At 40.4% G+C, this 24434-nt stretch overlaps 1 protein-coding gene across 2 annotated transcripts in view; it reads right to left on the reverse strand.

The window, feature by feature from the left end:
* cfap206 (cilia and flagella associated protein 206) overlaps window positions 1-24211 on the reverse strand; it is a 71016-nt gene extending 46805 nt beyond the window's left edge. For both annotated transcript variants that reach the window (XM_077587271.1, XM_077587270.1), the window contains exon 1: window positions 23683-24211. In XM_077587271.1, the coding sequence (XP_077443397.1) occupies window positions 23683-23784 (102 nt within the window). In that variant the 5' untranslated portion in view covers window positions 23785-24211. The remainder of the gene's footprint in view (window positions 1-23682) is intronic.
* Between the last annotated feature and the right edge of the window lie 223 nt (window positions 24212-24434).

Here is a 24434-nt window from a genome sequence, read left to right on the forward strand (position 1 = left end):
GGAATTTTGCTCGTATCGCAAATTTCGCGTATGTTGGGACACTCGTATGGAAAGATATTAGCGTGTGTGTGTGTGTGTGTTTGCTTCGGAATATATATACAGACGCTCCCCTACTTACGAACATTCAACTTACGAACAACGGTACATACGAACATGTCTGCAAATTGCGTTTAAGTCCAAAAATGTTCGCAAGTCCAATTTTGTATTTCGCGTCTTTTTCGGAGTAGTACTTCTTTCCGCCGCTAATACCGACGCCTGGCGCTGTGAGAGCTCAGCTCACCCAGCATCTACCTTCTTCGTTGCAATGCGGAAGTGCGTGAATGTATCTCCAGTGTGCAAAGAACCTTTTTCATTTGTATCATTAAATATCTCATGCATCCAATATTGAATATGGTTGGTAATAAGCTAAAGGCTTCTATTGAGGGATTTGCAAGGAAGAGGCAAGCCATTTCATTTGAAACGAGTGGCAATAATAACGAAGCTTGATGCGCGTCAGAAAGTGGTGAGCGTTGCACATTCAGTACCATTTATAAACAGAAAGATCGAGCAGCAGGACCCAAATATTGAACGTTGCACAAAGTTTGCAAATCAATTGAATGATGCCATACAGTGCTACTGCATCATTTATGATGAAAAAAAGAAGAAAACTGTGCAATCGTCATTAGTTCGCTTCTTTTGGCCAGTTTCTAATACATAAATCTATCTCTCTCTCTACAGTACTGTACATATTCTCTCCATTTTATTAAATGTTTTTTTTTTCAGTACAAACCAATGCGTGTTACTTATACAAGCCTTAAACATACAAATGCACTTATATAAACCTTCAATATACTTATATAGGCCTTAAACATAAATTATAATACAAAATATAGCACTAAATCAACTTACAAACAAATTCAACTTATGAACAATCGCTCGGAACCAATTGCGTTCGTAAGTTGAGGAGTGTCTGTATATGTATGTATATGTATATATATATATATATATATATATATATATATATATATATATATATATATGTATATGTATATGTATATATATATATATATATATATATATATATATATATATATATATATATATATATATATACATACATATACATACATATACAGTGGCGGGCCGTCAGGGCCTTCAAGGCCTTCTCTGCTGGCCTAAGAAATATCTGAATCATATTATATTTTGTCCATCAATACTTATTAATCCAAAGGGTCTGTTAGCTTCCTTTCATTGCTTTTCCCCCTGGTTGCACTGCTTCCAGATGTGTTTTCATATTGAACCATTTAACCAATCACATTCCTGCGGGCTCTGCTGCATTAAACTAGACTGTTGCTTTTAACCAATCAGATTTCGAGTTAGCAACCCCACAATGATTTTTCATAGGCGTTAGCATTTTGCTGGCTGGGACATGTCATTGCTTTCACAAACTATGATTGGCTAGTAGGCGGGCCAAAGCAGCCAGAGATCGCAAACTCCACCCACATGGCCGACAGTGGCAAAAACAAATGAATTCTGTTGCAGATTTCTCTCACAAAGCTATTTTCCAGACGGACTTTCCCAGAAAAAAATATGGACATCATTAAGAAAGGGCGGTCAACTCCGAAGCTAGCAAGCCTGTTACAGCCGGGAATATGGTGTGTGCGGCACTTTCAGTGTGCTAACTTAGCTCCACAAGCAAATAGTATATTGTTGTTTTGATTTAAAGCCATTTTGAAAACGGACTATGCCAGAAATTTGACAGGACAGGCTCTACTTTCATCATTAGCTTCGATGGCGATAGGAAAGAAGGAAGAAAGAAAGGAGGATGGATATTGTGTAAAAAGGATTTTTGGTGAGTAAAATATAGCTATATTCCTAAATAATATTTCAATTGTGGGCCAAGTTCTGATATCTGAAAAGCTCCAGTGTTTGTATTTAAGCTCCAGTGTTTGTATTTAATCACAAAATGCTGCTAGGAAGTGGATTTTACCCCAGTTTAATTTTTGGCGTTTCACCAATGACGTCCATCGCTGTCTTTTCCCGGGAAAAATCACCCCCCTGGCCTGGTTGTAATGTCTCAAAAGCTCCAGTATTTGTATTCAATCAATAGATGATGCTAGGAAGTGGATTTTACCTAATTTTAGTATTTTAGTACATTTTTTGTCATTTCATGTATGGACGTATCGATGTTCATCGCTGTCTTTTTACCGTGGGGAAATGATACTCGGGGCCCGGTTCTGATGTCTAAAAAGCTCCAGTATTTGTATTTAATCAATAAATGCTGTTTTCGGCTGGATTTTACCCCATTTTCGGGCAATGTTTGCCCGTACGCCATTGACGTTCATCGCTGTCTTTTCCCGGGAAAATCACCCCTGGCCTGGTTTTAATGTCTGAAAAGCTCCAGTATTTGTATTTAATCATGAAATGCAGCTAGGAAGTGGATTTTACCCAATTTTTGTGCATTAATTTATTGATTATTTTTTAGGTGTTGCAGCTGTAGCTGCAGAGGTTTTATAGCCATAAAATAGTTTTTGAGGGTTGGATTGATATGTTGAAGGTGCTACCAGAAAATGCACCGCCCGCCACTGTATATATATATATACATATACATATACATGTATACATATACATATATATATACACATATATATACATATATACACACATTTATACACACATATACACATATAAACATATAAACATATACACACATACAAACATATACACACATACACATACACACACACATTCACACACACACACATACACACATACAAACACACATACAAACACACATACACATACATACATATACATACATATACATACATACATATGTATATATGTGTATATGTATATATGTGTATATGTGTATGTGTGTATATGTGTAATATATATATATATATATATATATATATATATATATACATATATACACATATATATGTATACACATATATATGTATACACATATATGTATACACATATATACATATATATATATATATATATATATATATATATATATATATATATATATATATATATTTAAGGGGTTTAAGTCAAGAGTTTGGGAAGGCCATTCAAAAACCTTAATTCTAGCCTGATTTAGCCATTCCATTACCACTTTTGATGTGTGTTTGGGGTCATTGTCCTGTTGGAACACCCAACTGCGCCCAAGACCCAATCTTCGGGCTATTGACTTTAGGTTATCTTGAAGAATTTGAAGGTAATCCTCCTTCTTCATTGTTGGAATTATTGTTAAATAAGTTATCCTGATTCTGGTATGACTGTCGAAATGCTTGTTAATAGGATTACTGGTGTCTTGAGCCCTGGTAGGAAGTTTCACCTTATTCAACAAAGAGGAACTACCCAGGGGGTCCGACGCCTGTTTGAACTATTGTGTGAGGATTGCGGGATATCGGGAAAGAGACTATAAACATGTTATCTTAAAAGAGCATATGGTCATGATCAAAGAACCTTTTGGAACTGGGAGAGAACTCTCTCTCTCCTTTGATCAGCTTGAAACTTCCTGTAACTTGGACAATAAGAGACTTGGCGAGAGGAGACATCTTCAGAGTGTGTCAGAGGATTGTGACGAGAGCAGTCCCGAGACCCTCTCATTTTTAAATAAAGTTAACTAAAATTCTCTGTTTTTCCTTCTTTCAGATTGGTGATACAAATCGAGCCGGATCCCAAGATACCTGACGATCCCAGCGGGTGAGCAAGATCCAGAAAAGTCTGTGTACACAGCATAAAGATCCTTTTCCAGGACTGTTTCTTCCTTACGGGCTGGGGTCCAAAGGTTGAAGGGATACCAAGGACGCAGAGAATCGTGAGTAAATTTTATTTAAAAAAGGAATTAATGAGAAAAAAGGAATGAATGAGAACGAAGTAAAATAGAGAACGAAGTAAAAAAAAGAAATGAAAACCCTGACAATCCTAGGCACTATCAGGTAAAATTCAAACAACAAACTTCCACAGGCGTACCGACCCCCTTAGTTGAAATAGACTGATTAAACTCGGTGAAGGATAGTGGAGTCCTGGTTGTATTGAATGAACAACAAACAAAAATCCGCAGGCGTGACAGACCCCCTTAGTTGAAAAAGACTAATTAAACTCTGTAAAGGTTGGCGGAGCCCTGATTATGTTGAACAAAGAAGCGAACTAAAAGGAATGAAAGTGTAAAAGTGTGAAAGGAAATACAGTTTAACTACAACAAAAAAATCGAAAAATAGTGTAACAAAAACAACGTAAAATGCAAAAACAAGGTTCTGATCAAACCAAAACGTGGATGCAAATGGCAGGGCAAAGAGAAAAGGGTGAGAAAGATATTGTTATACAGTGCCAAAATACTGAAAGAGCTCGATATAAAGAAAAAAAATAGAATAAAACTATAAACGCATGCAAGTAATCTTCATATGAATAGATAGATATATATATAAGTACGCTGTGACACGTTCATAAATCTCGATTGTTGCGCAATATAAGACTAGAAACGACTAAGAAATATACTTAGGCGGATAAATAAGATAAGAAAATATATATATATTAGGCCTGTTAAGAAACAGTGGCCCCCTGTTCAGCCAACTCCTCATACGAGGCTCCACTTGCAAGCAGGGAGCACGACGACGAGGGGGGGAGGGGGATAGATAGAACAAAGAGAAAGAGACAGAGAAATGTAGACAGAGAAAGTTGACAGAGAGTTTTAGAGAGATGTAGAGAGAGAGAGAGATAGTTGATAGTGTTATGATATATTAGTAAAAAAATATGGGTATTTTATTAAACACTACAATTTATATTAGGAAATGCATAGTGAAAGGTTATTTTCCCTAAATTGTAATTGAGGTAATAGTGAGCACAGAAAATGGCTCTTATTTTAAATAAAACCGCCTTCTTAGAGCGGATAGGAATTAAGCCAGAGCTTTAACTATTGGTTTTAGAAATATGAGAGTGATTTGCGATTTAGACTTAAGTATTAAGAATCATCCAAATTATTAATGATATCAAACATGAAAACAATGCAGAAATGGCATTCATCCAAATTATTAAGTAAATAATACCTGGCTGGTTTAGATAAAATAATTTATTTAGGATAGGCATGATTTCCCTAGGACGGAAGAGGCATGGGATGTTTTTCGGTGCACAGGAAAACATTCCTTGTTTTGCCCGGAGCAGGTGAAATATGCTTTGGCGTGGGTCATATTAATGACGATTAGAATATTAATTGCATTAGTATCGAACAATTGATGTCAATCAAATGACGTTAACCTATTTCGTTTGAGAATGATTAGGCTGATAGCACAGCAAAAAGGTGGTTAGCTGCCAAGGAGCCCCAGACGTGGGATGGCGCTGTCCACTAGTAAAAATTGCAGACCACTGATGTCTGAAAATGAGTGTGAGCATGAATGGTTGTTTGTTTGTCTTTTTGTGTTTCTAATTGGCCGACCACCAAGATATAATCAATCAGATATCAAGGTGGAAAATGATTTAGAAATTAGAAATTATGGAAAATTGTTTAGTCCAATGAAATTTTAATGGTAAAAGCAGCAGTACTCCAAACGTGAAACTTGAAGTGGAGAAACAAATCTGCTATGCAAAATTTAGGAGCACTGAGAAAAAAAAAACAAAGACAGTGCTTGATACCAAATTCCAAAGTACTATTGATTTATTGTGATAATGGCATCCAAATTGTGTTAACAGAATAATTGACTGAATTGACAAAAGTTTCCATATTTCGTTCCGAAAAAAAAAAATGGAAATCCAATTTAGTGGAATGTACCAAACGCCATTATTCACTACACGATTGGAACTGGAGGATGAGGCTAATCATATGTCTGTATAAAAAAAAAAAAAACTTTAAAGAAACGCATTAATTTTGGGTTGGAAAAGGGAGATGGTGTTTCTCAACAGGAAACATGGAGAGCAACCCAGGATGAGAGTGTCCGTGCAAGTGTTCCTGACCAAACCGCAGACATGAAAATAGCGGATCCATTTTGTGCACTGTAAGAAGGTTCTCTCAGTTGTAACGTATGAGGAGACAGGTAAGATAAACTTTTGACGTAATCAGACAAAATGGCAAGCACTCCAATATTGATTGGAAAGATTATTGCTCGGGGAGCAATGCTGTAAGTCATGAGGAACTTTTTATATTGGTTTTATTGTCTCCATAAAAAAAGCGTTTCAATTGAGACTAAACCTTCTTACAGATAGTTAAAGTAAACAATTGAGACTAGATCTTCTTACAGATTTTAAAGTAAACAATTAGAGAGAAAAGAGAAACTACAATGGATAGAAATGTAACTAGATTTTAATTTTATGCCTGACTATTGAAAAATATTGATTAAGAAAGTTTTTATAGGAGATGATTGGCAAACTCCAAAGACAATGGAATGTTACATTTGATAATAAGACTACTAGTTTGGGATATTTTGAATCAAAAAACACTGAGGTTAATATGCAACGCAATACACATTGTTAAATGAATTGGGACTTGATTAGTATGCATTTTAAAAGTAATGGGTTTTAATTGCTCTAAAGGACACAATTATGCTAGAAATATTGACCCTGACAAACAAGGGGTGGTTACATTTTAGTGGGTTCAATTCTTTTCAGAATTATAAATGTGTGCATTTTGTTTCTGAATATTAATTCATGTGAATCTAAACTGTTACAGAGAACGGGAAAGCTGTTTTCCTGAGGAGAAAGCAGCCTGGTTTGCTTTTTGTATTTTTCCTATTTTTAGTATGATTAGTTAATTTGTGTAATTGTAGGAAAGAGGAAAAAACAAATATAGTTTTTTATCTTAACAAGGAAGCAGTGTTCAAAATAGAATATCAGCTAGCATGTTTAATTTTGACTGAAAAGGTATTTAAATTTTCACAAACTATAGTGATGGAATAAGTAAGAATGTTGTGATTTTTGTTCATTGGGGTATTAAGCCCAACCAAATAGCTGTAAGCAAATGTTAAGCACGTGTTAAAGACAACGACAGAACACAGCAGCATACACAACAACAAAACTGAGCCGATCTCAAGAACAGTCTGCAGACGAACTGTACAAAGCTAAAGGCCTACCGTGCCTACCAAAAATGTATTCCAAAATTGAGCCATAAAATGTCTCAACAGGGGGGAGATATGATGAACAGGTATAAATACCTATTTTAAAATATTTGTAGGAACTGTTTAATTTGTTATTTCATTGATCTGTAAAGAACATGGGATCTCCAGAATCATCTGGAGTGACAATGGAGCTCATTTTTCAAACAGCATAGTGCAAAACATGGCAAAACAACTGGCAGAACTAGCTCGAGATTAACACCTTTTGAGATAGTTATTAGAAGACCATTCTAACTTCCTTTATGGGAAGATGACCCATGACGAGAGACTAAGGAAGAAGAGAAACTTATCCAAAGAACATGTAAGCTGCCGTGATCTTTTTGTCTATCTTGCAAGAGGTGGTAAAGCCAGGTGACTGGATCCTGATCCGAGTCATAAAAATGAAGTCCTGGTTCTCTCCACGATGGGAAGACCCATTCGTGGCCCAACTCACCAACCTCCACAGCAGCAAAGATCGCTGAAAAGTCAAAGTCGATTCACCAACCTCAGGTCAAGGTAGTTCGAGATACAGGTGACTCTAGGTAGACTGTAAGTCGGATGGTGTCAAAACCCTTGTCCGTGAAGAAACTCATCTGACGTCTACTCACCAGCCACGAGCACCCCTCACTTAACCCTGACCTCCCATAGACTTTGCACCTCTATACAGAAGCCACAGTGAAAGCTGTTGCCACCCACATCACAGTGACTGGACTGTCAGTGACTGGACTGTCAGTGACAGCCTGGGCGTGTCTGAACGCCCCGCCCACAGAGACTCGAGTTGGAAAACAAGTGCAGGAAACGTCCTGCCTCAGCACTGTAAAGGCAGAGCCAAGCGGTCCGCTCTTGGATGGGGCGATGGGTACCCAACCTACATCGACAGCATCGGGGTTCCCCGAGGTGTACCAGATGAGTATAAGCTCGCTGACCAAATTGCACGACTCCAGAACAGGACGGAAGAAGGGTTTGCAGCCATCCATGAACAGTTGTCGGCTACCTCCTTGATGGCCTTCCAGAACAGGATTGCTGTTGACATGCTCCTGGCAGAGAAAGGTGGCGTGTGCTCCATCTTTGGCGACCAATGCTGCACGTTCATCCCGAACAACACAGCAGCTGACGGGAGTTTAACCAAGGCCCTGGAGGGCCTTCGATCCCTCAACAGCAAGATGAAGGAACATTCTGGAATCGACACCTCAATGTGGGACGAATTTGGTAGCATCTTTGTCAGATACAAACAGTTGGTTGTATCAGTTCTAATGTCAATCGCTGTTTTTGCTGCCATTCTCGCAACTTGTGGATGTTGTTGCATTCCCTGTATTCGTGCGTTATGTCAAAGATTAATAACAAATGCCATAGAACCAGTCAAATCCGAAATGTATGCCTTATTGACATCTGGAGGCGAATCACGGGATGACGACGACGACGGATCTGGGGATGATGAGGAAATGCAGTTCATGGGACTGCCTGACCTGTTCCCAGATCCTAAAGACTATGGCATTGACTTTTGAGTGTAACGTTTTTCTGTTATTTTGGTGATCCTGTGATGTGAAAATCTGAAGAGAAGAGGTCATGGGTGATGATATTTTATAGCAGAATCCGGATAAACAGGGGGAAAATGTTGGAATTATTGTTAAATAAGTTATCCTGATTCTGGTATGACTGTCGAAATGCTTGTTAATAGGATTACTGGTGTCTTGAGCCCTGGTGGGAAGTTTCACCTTATTCAACAAAGAGGAACTACCCAGGGGGTCCGACGCCTGTTTGAACTATTGTGTGAGGATTGCGGGATATCGGGAAAGAGACTATAAAGATGTTATCTTAAAAGAGCATATGGTCATGATCAAAGAACCTTTTGGAACTGGGAGAGAACTCTCTCCTTTGATCAGCTTGAAACTTCCTGTAACTTGGACAATAAGAGACTTGGCGAGAGGAGACATCTTCAGAGTGTGTCAGAGGATTGTGACGAGAGCAGTCCCGAGACCCTCTCATTTTTAAATAAAGTTAACTAAAATTCTCTGTGTTTTTCCTTCTTTCAGATTGGTGATACAAATGTCTGGTGTTTAAACCTAACATTCATTATCCCATTTACTCTCTGTAAAGCACCAGTTCCATTGGCAGTAAAACAGCCCCACAGCATAATACTACCACCACTGTGCTTGACGGTAGGCATGGTGTAATTGGGGTTAAAGGCCTCACCTTTTCTCCTCCAAACATATTGCTGGGCATTGTGGCCAAACAGCCCTTTTTTTCGTCTGACCACAGAACTTTCTTCCAGAAGGTCTTATCTTTGTCCATGTGATCAGCAGCAAACTTCAGTCGAGCCTTAAGGTGCCGCTTTTGGAGCAAGGGCTTCCTTCTTGCACGCCAGCCTCTCAGTCCATGGAGATGCAAAACACGCTTGACTGTGGACACTGACACCTGTGTTCCAGTAGCTTCTAAATCTTGGCAGATCTGCTTTTTGGCGATTCTCGGTTGAATCTTCACCCGCCTGACCAATTTTCTCTCAGCAGCAGGTGATAGCTTGCATTTTCTTCCTGATCGTGGCAGTGACAAAACAGTGCCATGCAGCTGCTTTGAAATGTCTCCAAGTGACTTTTCTGGCTTGTTCAAGTCAAGGATTCACTTTTTCAGATCCATGCTGAGCTCCTTTGAGTTTCCCATTGTAGCGTTTGCATCCAATGAGCCCTATTTAAATGGCCTCAGAGAAGTCACCAGCTGTTGTCACTCATAATCACTCACAAGAAGTTAAGAGGCCATGCTATGAAGCTCATTTCACTGACACAACTTTCTAAGTCACCAAGATTGCTAATTTGTGTTGCTGTATGTATATTTTTGACCCAGCAGATTTGATCACTTTTCTGTTAACCCATAATAAAGCCATAAAAGAACCGAACTTCATGAATGTTTTGTGACAAAGAAGTATCTGTTCCAATCACTCTAACAGAGAAAAATCAGAGTTGTAGAAATAACTGGAAACTCAAGAGAGCCATGACATTATGTTCTTCACAAGTGTATGTAAACTTTTGACCACAACTGTATATATACGTGTCCCCCTGCTGAAGCCAGTACACATCCAGGCCCGTCTGCGGTTCGCTAGAGAGCATTTGGATGATCCAGAAGAGGACTGGGAGAATGTGTTATGGTCAGATGAAACCAAAATAGAACTTTTTGGTAGAAACACAGGTTCTCGTGTGTTGAATTTTTTATCATCATATGTATCATTTATCGGTGTTATCATACATTTGCTACTATGCATGGATGTTTTAATAGAGCTGAAGTACGCATACTGTATCCTTTCGCTTGCTATGAACTCTTCAGAGGACAACAAACTCTGGGTGACTACCAACAACTCCTGAGAGGCTGGAGAAGGGAGATCAACATTTTGGGAGACCATCATGGATCGAGGAGAAGCCATTCCGGCAAATGATGTGATATCGGGAATTGTTTACGCCAAAAAGACTAAGACTGTTTAATGAAATCCAGATGTTCTAATATGGAGGCTTTACACACACACACATTATTTCACTGTAAGGGACACACCTATTCTTTCTTAATAAATGGGAGAGCACAGCATTCAAAAGATTGGGAAGGAATTTGGAGGAGACAGCGCTGCTTCTTCCCCTCAACAGAACAAGCGATTATTTTGCTCTCTGATGCTATCATAAAATGTTGAATGTGTGTCGCGTCTCAGGAGACAGCGATAAAAAACCCTAACAAATACTAGTCTCTGGTTAGGTAAACAGACAAACTAAGTTTAATTACCAAGGCAGAAAAAAAATCAAACTTGCCTGGCTCTCTGTGAAAAAGTAATTGACCCCTCTGTTAAATCACAAAAAAACTGACTACAGTCTTCCCTGGAATATCGCGGCTTCAAGCTTCGCGGATTCACTTCTTCGCAATATTTTTTTCTGGTATTAAAAAAAGACAGATTAAAAACTCTGGTGAAAATGACTTCTGTGCTGAATGGTTGGGTCGCAGCACCAAAGATGAAAATATACCACAGAAAAAGAAAGTGGACGTCGAAAACTATAAATAGCTGCCAAACATGCGGCAAAGTCGTCGGCCGAGCAAGGTCTGCCCCGCAACAGGCAGCCACAAGTATTTTGGTAGAGGAAGTGGCCTCTACCCGCGACGTCGGCGACTCGTGCCCGCGGCGTCGGCCGGAGTTTCAGCAGCGAGTCAGGTCTACCCCGCAACAGGCAGCCACAAGTTTTTGGGAAGAGGAAGCGGCCTCTACCGGCGGCATTGGCAGCTTGGGCCAGCGGCGTCGGCCGGAGCTTCGGCGGCGAGCGAGGTCTGCCCCTCAAATGGCAGCCACAAGTATTTTGGAAGAGGAAGCGAACTGAGAATGCCAGTGTAGGGATGCTACTAGATGCCTTAATCAAGAAGTTCGCCAGTCCTCATGCTTTAAAAACAACAAGAATTAAGCCTATGTTTTGACAGATTCGTTTGTTAAGTAGTTTTGGTACCTGACATGTTTAGTCAGGCGAGTACAGTAATCCCTTGAATATCGCAGACAATGGACCCATGGCTACAAGAAGACAAAGGATTAGGATTAAAACTCCCATTTACCTGTTTTTTGGTATTTATATCAGGCGGAGAGGAACTATTTTCAGTAAGTACAGTATTTAAAGTATTTACATTTTTATATATACATTATATTTATAGATATTAATATATTAGTGTTTTGACATGCTTATAACTAATATTTTATAAATATACCTCTCAAAGGACTGGTTCTTTTTTATAGATTATATTTAGATATTAATACATTACAGTATTTTCATATGCTTATAACTGCAATATTTAATAGATACACTACTTGATAATTGTACTTGTGTACTTGTATTTATGTATAGGTGCGAAAACATGTATTGTGGTAGTTATAATGGGGATGATCCTACTTCGCGCTTTTTCGTTTATCGCAGCCATGTCTGGTCTTCATTAACCGTGATACTTGAGGGAGTACTGTAATCACAATTGTAGCAAAGATGAGTTCAATTTCACAGGACACACCCACACCTGATTACCACCAGATGTGTTGAATCAAGAAAACACTTAAATAAAATGTGACAAAGTGAAGTAGGCCACAAGATCAGAGCATCATGAAGAAAAAAAACAAGAAAAAAAAGTGATGTTACGTCCTTGGGGAGACATCGAGGCGAGGTTACTAGGAATAAGATCCAATCGCGGGGAAGCAGGCGAGGACGAGGGAAATAGTGCTCAAACCAAGACTTTAATAGGATTTTATGGGAAGGGGAAATAAGGCAGACGGAGGAACAAACAAGAGTAGGGAAACGAACAACAGAACACAGAGAAGGCAATGGGAAAAACAATCACAAGCTACTCCTAACACTATCAGCCTGGAAAAGGTTATGAAGCCATTTCCAAGGCTTTGGGGATCCAGCGAACCATTATCCACAAACAGAGAGAACTGGGAACAGTGGCAAACCTTCCCCGGAGTGGTCGGCCAGCTAAAATTACTCCAAGAGTGCGACGATGACTCATCCAGGATGTCACAAAAGAACTTAGAAAAACATTGTTAGGTTCATCCAATTGTAGGTTTAGCCTTAGGTTTTTCCAATTCAGCTTTCAATAAAAAAGGCATCTGTAGTCACATCACATTTAATTCTTGCAAGAAGAGAATACATCCGGACCGCTCGGCCGACCAAGATTATTCTAAAGAGCGGCATTATGTCCTGCCCATTTAAGGCTTCAAATCAAAACAATTACAAGGTTATCGACTCGATCCAATTGCGTAAGCAAGAAACAAAACAATTCTATAATCAAGCAAACCTAGCGTCAAACTAGCGTCACAAATTAAAACAATATGCTTGATAGCCATCCGCTGACCCAACAACAATTTAAGCGTCCTTCACAGATCTTCATTGCGAACCTGCATCTGGGGAAAGGGTCGAGGTGTATCTTCCAGTACTCAGTCCTCGGAGCAAGAACTTAGTGTATTGTTTTATGTCCTTGCGAACTTGTATCTCTTGCTGGACCCAGCTGTCCTGGAGAGCGACCTTGGCGTAAGCGTTTGCTTCACATATTAATTCAACTCTAACATAAAAGCGATCAACACATATATATATATTGTTTAATATAGTTACACATTTAGGATGAGCAAATATATTGATTAATATAGTAAGCATGTATATTATAAGGCTCTATATTCATTGCAAACACATTTATAATAATGATTACTCCAACATTCCCCCCTATATTATAAATTTGCACATGATCCCCTTAATAAAACTTCCTTTCAGCTTTATTCCATTAATTCCAAATGAACATATAGTAACATCCCAGAATGAACCCAACATTCCCCCCTTTTTTATTATATGTTCGTTATTTATTTTATGGCAAATCCAAGAAGAGAGGGATATCTCCGTTGGCTGTTTTAATTTTACCCGCTTAGGCCCTACTCGTTCGGCAGGTCTGAAAGCAGAAAACAAAATCATTTTCGCCATATTTTTCATCCTCGGAACTACCATGCTCTTGAAATTCACTGCTGCTGTCAGCACGTTTCATTAGTAGGGGATATAATTCATTTTTAGAATTTGTAGGGGCAATCGCAGTGGTCATAAGTCGGCTTATCAAAGATCTTAAGCAGGGAATAATACAACACCCACATAGTGTCAAAATCGTAGCAAAAAGGGCTACAGAAAATGCAACAAATTGGGCCAAATCAAAAGGACATGCCACCAGCTTTCCAAGGCGGAATTCTCCGACTCCAGAATGCTTCTTCATATTGCGGTTGAGGGTCTGCAGGCCACTAATGGCTTGGGTGAGGGACCCACCGGGTGACGTGTTGTTCGGTATGAAGGTGCAACATTGATCTCCAAACATTGCACACACGCCCCCTTGCTCCGCAAGCAGCATATCAACTGCTATGCGATCCTGGAACGCCATAAGACTGGTGGCTGCCAATTGTTCCTTTATCGCCACAAATCCCTGTTCAGTATAATTTCCAAGTTTTTGGACATTGTAATGCAGGTAATTTATCCAATCAACATTTTTGTTTGGAGTAATTAAAAGAAAAATATACTCCCAACCTGCTGCGATCTGATTAGCCAACTTATACTCATCTGGTACGCCCCGTGGATGCCAATCGCATCAATGTATGTCGGATCACCCTCTCTCCATGCCGATCGACGCCGTCGCGAGGGGCCCGCCATCATACCGGATTTCTTTGCAGCCAATTGTATCACCTCTACTGTAGATGGAAAAACAGACACTGGTAATAGCAGTGAGACCAAGGCACAAAGTCCTGCTGCATTTTGGCAGGCGTCGTATAATTTGTTTTGGCCGCACCACGACCATAGGTCCGAACGTGGTACCAGGGTGTAGTCGGTTTTAGGACGTGGGCACACCACGTCTCATTTATCGCCTCCAGCTTCAGACCATGCCCTGTAAGGTTTTAAGCAGGTAAAATGATTTAAAAGCTTACATTTTGTTGAAAAGTTAGGCTTGTCCTTTGCTGCTCTTGTAACTGGGTAGACATTATTCCATTTTTCACAATTGGGGCTTACATTTTTATTTGTCATTATCTCCATTACACAATCAGGAGTAATTTGCGTGGGCACTACTCGTAAGAGAGGGCGGGGCCCCATACATGTTATGCAGGTTTGATTTATAGTAATAGCTGCATTTTCCATCAACAATAACCAATTTTTCTTACCGCCTCCCGTTTAGGAACTCCCCGTTGCAGAAATGAATTCTCTGGTCATTTCAGATTTTAATTTTACTATGGCGGATCCGGGTGTTTCCATCTCTGACGACTTTCTTACCGTCTCCATAGACATTGTTGTTGAGACACAATTGTAGATTTTTTGTAAAAAGAGTCTTCTCCACCTGCCCATGGACTTAGGAAAAACGTCAGACAAGGATCCACAAGTTAATTTGTCAGTCTGAATAATGATTTGTAATGCCCCCACCGTATGGTTTAATTTTATCGAAGGCCTGATGGTTTTTTCGCACGGGTGTGTCATCCAAGCTTGCCAATCTAGACCAGTTTCTGCAACAAGGTTTCCCCAATCTGTTTAAATCCATATGTATCCTTTGAAATGGATATGTAGCTTTTGTAGCTTGACATGAGGGGGAATCGCCCGTGTTTTGGCCATATATCTGCACATAGATTGAATATATATAACCTCCCCTTTTTTTTTTTTTTTTTTTTTTTGTCACATGAAATTTACCATGACTCAAAATGGCAGCCCTCCCAGATAGTCTTTTGTTTTTGTTTAGTCCCCCAGGTTCCCAAAATTTCCCATTGCAGAAATAAAAAAAATTTCATTTGGCGAAATTCTTTTCTTTTTTTGTTTCTGTCCTACTCTGCCACCGCCGTCCTCGAAAGGCTTATCAGCGATTTCAGAAATATTCCACCTTGATATTAGAATATTGATATATCTTGGTGGCTAGCCAATTGAAACACAAAAGACAGACACTCATCCACGCTCGCACTCATAATCAAGGAATTTAGTGCTCCCCCAATCATCCATAATTTTGGTTTGTTGGAGTAAAACTGGAGTACCCAGAGAAAACCTACGAATTCTTGAGGACACCAGGAATACTCCACACTCCGGAAGGTCTGGATCCACTCCGCATTAGTAGATCCTCGAACCGCAAGATTGATGCCTGAAGAAACTAGATAATTAATGTATTAGATTCACATGCCACATATCTAAAAATAGAAATTTGTTCAATTGCCACCGCCCCTTACCCCAGTCAGTCAGCATGTAGACTGCCATGCGAGTGGCTGTGATTAACTATCTATTCGCCAATAATGCAATAACGGAAAAGTTGTGACACATTGAAACACACACACACACCCTTTTAGTATTTTAACCGTTTGTAAAAACTTTATCTCCATGTTCTGGATTAAGTTACACCCCCTTTTAATAATATCGAATTTTGCCCATTCTAGTCAACCCATCTACTTAAAGCATTTCTCCAAGGTTGATATTTTATAATTTGGAGATGTTATTTCTAAAACATAGACATTATTTCACTTGTTTCACACCATGGAAGGCCCTACCTGAATTTGTTGTAGATATTCCCCTTTATCTAAGCTTGTTATTGCCAATCGTTATCACCGTAGCATTTAGGTGTATTAACCCCATAATTGCAATGCAGTAAGTTTTGGCTAAATTCTTAATTTGTATGCCCCTAAAGCAATAGGCAGTAACGTCCCAATAGTCATCAATATGACCTATACCAAAGCATATCCCCCTTCAGGCCAAACAGGGAAAGTCTTTTGTGCACCTAAAGACGCTCCATGTTTCTTCCAGGGAAACTATGCCTATCCTTAACCAATTATCTTATCTACCCCAGCCAGGTTCAATTTACCTAATAATTTGGACGAATGCCACGAAATTTCTCATGCCATTTCTGCATTGTTAAATTCATGTCTGATCTCTAACAACCAAATAACTCTTAGTACCTAAAAAATAATTTGTAAATCACCCCATACTATGTTTACTTAAGATAAGAGCTATTTCTTATAGCTCTCCGTTACCACAAGGAAAATCTACAATAATTAAATTAGAGAAATCAACCTTTTACTAGGCATTTCCTAATTACAATTTTCAATGCTTAATAAAGGACCCACAAATTGTAACCAATATGCCATAATATTGTAAAAAAAACAAAAACAAAATTCCATTCATTTTTCTTTAACCAGCCAATCACCTATATTGAAGTATTTTGAACAAACCAACCATTCAAAAACTGTAATAATATCGTTTTATCCTCCAAAACTAGCTCTCTTCAATCAAGAGCCCTTTGAACTTCACAAAACAAAAAATAAAATAATAATAATAGTATTATTCCCAATTCCAAGCTTTTACCAAATCAATCTTTGCCAAACAGATTTTCTATCACCTCGAAAGCCATTTCTGCTTAAATCCCAAATATAAATGCGAAGATCATCGCGGAACCCTGCATCCCTTGTAGACCATGTCTTGTTCTTATTCTGAAATGTTTAAACGGAAGCGCGCCCTTAGCCGCTGACTGTGACCTTCACGCTCGCTGCAGAAGCAGCATCCTTATCTTTTGTTAACAAATTCCAAAACGCTCTTTTTTCTTTTTGTCCTCCTGTGCACACAATTATAACGCTTTTTAGAGAAGACTAAATTAATTCCTCTCCCGATATCCAACTATATCACCATAGTTTGCCAAGACCCCATAATCACAATATGCTGCAAGCACAACTATATCATAGCAAAACCCATTTCTGCCCTCAAGTTTGCTTCAGCACCCCCAAGGCCAATTATTGTAATATTCTCCACGGAAGGGGTCCCCCAAAAATTTTAGTCGCTTGTGCGGTCCGCGCGCATACTATACTGTATTATAATGTCCAACACCATCAAATCAGCCGCACCAAAACAGAGCGCTTCCCCCCAATCAACACATTATTTGGCAAGTTTAGAGTATGACAAAAACGCAGTTTTGGCAACCCCGCTAAACATTTAATTTGCTGTTTTGTATTTCTGTTAACCAAAATATTCCCGCTAGCAGACGGGAACGAAACCAGGATAAGCCACAATAAGCCATTTCATTCCAGTACATTGACAGTACATTTAGTTACTATTAACAAAGCATGCCTAGCACTTGGAAATAACCATTTTAATTGCCGTTTTACAACTTTCAGCATCATACAAAAAATTCCAATTGAATTCATTCACAAAGAATGTGATCTCTGGTTTAAAATTTAGCTCAACATCCTCATTCAAATCATTTTGAGCAGGCCTGTCTTGTTTTTAGAATAAAACAGCCCATCGCCTCGCTCCTATCAACCAGCCGAGGACCGCTATCATTTACAAAACAGCACGTTTTGCCTTTCCCCGCCTCGTCATCAAAAACAATAATTAGTATCTGTGGAACAAGCCGTGTCGCTTGTGTCTCCCTTCACATATTATATATAGATTACTTCTATGCTTAGTGCGTATTTTATCCCGCAGGTTTTAATATTTCATGCATATTTAAGCTGGCCAGCAAACCCATATTTGTTTATCCATAAATTTAGGTGTTTAACCCTTGTAGCGCTTTGATTTTCAACAAATTTCAAAATCCCCATTCTTTGATATTTGAGCTGCCCATATTGAAGGGAGCTCGCGTGCACTCAGTTATCAGTTAGCAAATTTCTTTTCCGCGGAAGGACACACGTAACACACGCAACACGTAACACACGCACGTAACACACGCACGTAACACACGCAACACAAATGTATACCCTAGCTTGATATACTGTCAGAGTTATATTTGTACCTTTCCGGACCACGGCACAGGACACCCCGAACTGCCCCTAGTTTTATAGACTCCAGCTCTGTCTCTTTTTACCTGGCAGCGACTAGTATACCCAGGGTTTTTAACGCAGTCCCCTGGACGCGAGTCACATTTAAAAAATGGACCTCACGTGCAATGCCCCTTCAACAAACGCAGACATTCACGTGGACTTACCAGATATGACCCCAGATGTCTCTTTCAGAGGGTTAGTCGTCGAAACCGTCGAGAACCCAGGCGCTCCTTCGAGTTATCCAGCCCGGAAAAGGGTATTTAAGCGCCGTGCACGGTCTTTCCAGATATCGAACGGGAGCGACCTGGATTCTGCTTCGGTATCTTGACCACAGGCTCGAAGGACCAAATGTTAGGTTCATCCAATTGTAGGTTTATCCTTAGGTTTTTCCAATTCAGCTTTCAATAAAAAAGGCATCTGTAGTCACATCACATTTAATTCTTGCAAGAAGAGAATACATCCGGACCGCTCGGCCGACCAAGATTATTCTAAAGAGCGGCATTATGTCCTGCCCATTTAAGGCTTCAAATCAAAACAATTACAAGGTTATCGACTCGATCCAATTGCGTAAGCAAGAAACAAAACAATTCTATAATCAAGCAAACCTAGCGTCAAACTAGCGTCACAAATTAAAACAATATGCTTGATAGCCATCCGCTGACCCAACAACAATTTAAGCGTCCTTCACAGATCTTCATTGCGAACCTGCATCTGGGGAAAGGGTCGAGGTGTATCTTCCAGTACTCAGTCCTCGGAGCAAGAACTTAGTGTATTGTTTTATGTCCTTGCGAACTTGTATCTCTTGCTGGACCCAGCTGTCCTGGAGAGCGACCTTGGCGTAAGCGTTTGCTTCACATATTAATTCAACTCTAACATAAAAGCGATCAACACATATATATATATTGTTTAATATAGTTACACATTTAGGATGAGCAAATATATTGATTAATATAGTAAGCATGTATATTATAAGGCTCTATATTCATTGCAAACACATTTATAATAATGATTACTCCAACAAACATCAAAAGAACTGCAGGCCTTGCGAGCCTTAGTTAAGGTCAATGGTCATGACTCTACTATAAGAAAAACACTGGCCAAAGCTGGCCCCGGAGAGTCGCCGCCGTTGACCCACTCGTCCAGGGTGGCCCATTGTAGATGGCCAGCCGACATGGGGAAAAACCTCGCTGCTGCGCCTACCCACAAAGACAAGACGGGCGGTGTTCGAAACTCCTACCTCAGCCTCTCCGCCGGCCGCCATGTAGTGGCCCATTGTAGATGGCCAGCCGACACGGCGAATCCAGGTCGGAGTAATCGGAGAAGAAGTCGGGGCCGAGGTCCTCCGGGGGATGTATCGAAGTCCGAATCGGCTGAGGGAAACAGTCCGAGTCCGAATCTCCAGCACAAAAATCAATTATCTCCCGGCCATCCTCACAATCAGAAAAATCTGAGTCCAAACACAGATATCTTGGGCGTTCGACAGGGGGCGATGGTGACTGAGGATTACCCTCCATTGAGGAAATGAATAGCCTGAGTTCGAATCCGGAGTGAGTGATGGGGTGGGTTATCGGTGGAGTATGAGCTAGGTGGCTGGCGTCGGCGAGAGCGTCGGCCCGAGCGTCGGTGGCTTCCCGCTGGGTCCATGTGGTCGGATGGTTTTGTTACGCCCTTGGGGAGACGTCGAGGCGAGGTACGAGGAATTAGGACCCAATCGCAGGGAATCAGGCGAGGACGAGGGAAATAGTGCTCATACCAAAACTTTAATAACTTAGGCAGGATCTTACAAAATAACAAAGACTTAGGAATCGAAACACAAAACCAAACTGGACTAGGGAAAACACGGAGAATCAAGGAACGAGGTAACGCAGACACATGGCAAGGGAAATATGCCGATGACACCACTGTGGTCGGACTCATCTCAGGAGGGGATGAGTCGGCCTACAGAGATGAGGTCAACAAACTGTCTTCGTGGTGCTCGGTGAACAATCTCACACTGAACACCATGAAAACTAAAGAAATAATCCCGGACGTTCGCAAACAGCACAGATCTGGCCCCACTCCTCATAAATGGAGTATGTGTAGACAGGGTCTAGTCCTTTAAATTCCTGGGGGTCCACGTCACGGATAAGATCTCCTGGTCTACATACACCACGGCAGTAGTGAAGAAGGCCCAGAAACGACTCCATTTCCTCAGGGTACTCAGGAGGAACAACTTGGACACTAAGCTTCTGGTGACCTTCTATAGAGCCACTCTGGAGAGCATCCTGGCATACTGCATTACAGTGTGTTACGCTGGAAGCACGGCAGCAGACAAAAAGGCCATGCAGAGAGATTAATAGATTAACACTGCCCAGAGGATCGTCGGCTGCTCTCTGCCCTCACTGGAAGACATTGCCAGCCCTCGTTACCTCAGCAGAGCCGGGAACATTGTCGGGGACCCATACCACCCTGGTCACAACCTGTTCCAGCTGCTGCACTCTGGCAGACGCTACAGGTCTCACAAAGTACGGACAAATCGGCTTAAGGACAGTTTTTTTCCAACAGCCATCAGGACTCTTAACTTGCGGTAGCAGGACACACAATCCCTTCTGTGTAATAACTTCGGGGTGAGGTACATGAAGGACGTTGGGCGGTGATCTGCCTGCTACTGGCTGACTGAAGGTAAGTGAGGAGACAGCGGGAGGTGCAGTCGCCGGGATTTGGTTGCGCTCGAGAGGTAATGCGATGTATCCATCACGGTGGAATGCCGAGTCTGAAATTGTCACTTATTTGGGCCTTTTGCCGGGAAAAAGCACCTTGTGGAGAAGCACTACCAATTTCGTCATAGGCAGCTGGGTATGATGACAATTAGGCTTTTGTCGAGTCAATGATGATGACAAAGCCTATGTCCGATTATTATTATTATTATTATTATTAAATAAGGCAGACGATCCGACAATGACATTATAATCAGTGGGGTTTAAATAGACATAACAGGAATTTTGAATCACGCACAGCTGCGTGAGCAAAACGGCATGGCAGGAGGGACAAACAAGAGTAGGGAAACGAACAACAGAACACAGGGAGAAGGCAATGGGAAAAACAATAACAAGCTACTCCTAACAATATCAGCCTGGAAAAGGTTGTAAAGCCATTTCCAAGGTTTTGGGGCTCCAGCGAACCATTATCCACAAACGGAGAGAATGGCAACATTGGCAAACCTTCCCCGGAGTGGTCGGCCAGCTAAATTTACTCCAAGAGTGCGACGACGACTCATCCAGGATGTCACAAAAGAACCTAGAAAACATCAAAAGAACTGCAGGCCTCGCAAGCCTTAATTAAGGTCAATGGTCATGACTCTACTATAAGAAAAACACTGGCCAAAGCTGGCATCCATGGCAGAGTTCCAAGGCTCGTATGTCGATTTAGTCGTAACTCAAATGAACGTTTCCCATAGAAATGAACTAAAAACAAATTAATTTGTTCCAACCCTCTGAAAAAACACCAAAAACAGGATATTGGATTTGAAAACCATTATTTGTTCTAATTCGCCATCTATTCACAAAGTAACAAACAACTAGTGGTTTAATAGTACTAAAATGTGTTTAATAGTACTAAAATTAGACGGATTTCACGGAGGGGAGATAAGAGGGACAGAGTGGGGGGGAGACGATTTGCACGGCAACGCGCTCGTAACATAAACAAATTTAAATGAACTTGGATTACGATGCAGAATCACTAAAAAATAAATTTAATCCAACCATACACTAAACTTAATTCTAATTTTGTTTTAAATTTATATACCTCTCTTCCGGGTTGGCTTTATTTGCCCCGCCTCCACCCTGACTTTCAGATGCAACCTATCGAATGGTTGTTTGCTTTTGTCTTCCCTTCAAAATATTCCCAAAATGATGTACACATATGTCCTCACAATAGGATAACGTACGACCACTTGCCAACTTGCCCGGGAAGTAGTACTCCTCTCGTATTAGCGAACACGCTCCGCCATTCGCACTGACTAACGGAAAAAATAACACTGAAAAAAATGCAACGCTTCGCCCAGTGCTCGTAGAGACATTACACAAGGGAGTGTAGAGAAAGACAGTGTCCATGATATTCTTATGAGCAGCCTCTCGCGTCCGCTGTCTGCTCGTATATCAAAATTTGTCTCATATCTCAAGATAAATATTTGCTCAATATTTTACTCGTACCTCAAATTACTCGTATGTCGGGGCACTCGTATGTCGAGGTATTACTGTATTTAGAAACTGCATTTTTTTTAATTTCCTTAGGTTGTCTCTGTGTCTAAAATTAGTTTGATGATCTGAAACCCTTGTGTGTGACAAATATGCAAAAACAGAAATCAGGAAGGGGCACATCATTTTTAACGGAATGCGTAGAATAAATATTAAATTTCAACATTTCTGTTTACAAAATTGCGGCATAGCCTGCGATAGACGTTTTTGTCAGCAGGGTGAGATGCTAGGCAAGGTTGCTGTTGTAAAAACCAAACCAGCGGCTGTGGATCCCAATGTGAAAAAGATAAAAATAACTGACTAAAACATAGGATTTAAACTTTCTTGGACCAAAACATTTGGATTCATGGGCAAGGCGTAATGTTTCCCTGAATGTTTGCTTCGTCGCGAGAAGTTGTCAAATAACAAAAAGAGAATGTGCGAAGAGATTTACAGGTAAGGCATGATACATTTGCAGCCGAGTACCCAGTTAGGAAAGAGAGAAAAACTGCGACATTTCCAAACTTAACTACTGCTGCTGCAAGTTTTATTACAACCTGGTCGATAATAAAGTGTGAATAACCATTCAAAGATGAAAGGACATGTTCCATTTTTGTTTGTTTTGTCCAATCCTCAAGATAAAAATGAGAGAAAAAAAATCAAATTTCTTTAATTTCAACGCAATGAAACATCATTCATTAATATGGTAATGAAGTTAAACTTGAGGTGGCATCACATAACAGAGCAGTCACGTGGTGCATCGTTCTCTACAGAATGCACTGCAGAGAACATAATCATTTAATCATGAATGCTTATGATGTATTTCTAGCCAACGTAGTAATTTCGATACTAGGCTAAGACAGATACCTACAGCATGTGTTGCCTTCATTATAAGGCTTATATAAGGCTTTTAATTTTTTGCGGCTCCAGACGCATTTGTTTTTTCGTGGCTTTTTTAACATTTTGAGTTGCCAATCCCTAAACTGTAGGCCAATCCAAAGCCTGTTTTAATATAGAATCTAAAATAATTTGTATTACTTCATGTAGGCGCTGAGTATTATGGGGTAAACACAAGTAGTCAATAAATAGGTTTTCTCACCTTGGAATCGACCCAGTGTCTGAAGAAAGTACCTCCTCTCACAATACACTCGTGTACTACTTCCCGAATTATGGTTTTAACAAAGCTTTCACCTGGAGACATTTTAAAATCGTGCTAGTAGTTACTCGGTGCAACGTACAGTGCACATTTGTTGTTCTTAAGTTGTTTGTCACCATAGTAACAGGCACTCAGAGTTTTGGAGGTTGTTCTCTACAGGATATATATTTTTTAAATTCATGCCATTAAGTAGGAATAAGGTTCTTCACGGTGTAGTGGTTCACTCAACTGACTTCGGTACGGGCAGATGCGGGCTTGATTCCTTCTGGTGGCGGTATGATTGTGAGCATGAATGATCGTTTGTCTCTTTGTGTGCCCTACTGCTGACTGATGACCAGTCTTTTTATGGTGGCCCGGCGGTTGAGTGGTTAGCGCATCAGCCTCACAGTTCTGGGTTTGAATCCAGTTTGGTCCTCCTGCATGGGTTTTCTCTGGGTACTGTTTCCTCACACATTCCAAAAGCATGCACGGCATGAGGGTTGGACACTCTAAATTGCCCCTAGGTATAAAAAATAAATACAATAAAATCAGACATAGGCTTGTCATCATCATTGATGTGACAAAAGCCTAATTGTCATCATACCCAGCTATGACGAAATTGGTAAGTGTGAGTGTGAATGGTTGTCCGTCTCCTTGTGCCCTGTGATTGGCGGGTCACCGATTCAGGGTGTCCCCTGCCTCTGATTTAAAAGATG

The sequence above is a fragment of the Stigmatopora argus genome, chromosome 19, assembly GCF_051989625.1.
Source record: "Stigmatopora argus isolate UIUO_Sarg chromosome 19, RoL_Sarg_1.0, whole genome shotgun sequence".
Lineage (NCBI taxonomy): Eukaryota > Metazoa > Chordata > Actinopteri > Syngnathiformes > Syngnathidae > Stigmatopora > Stigmatopora argus.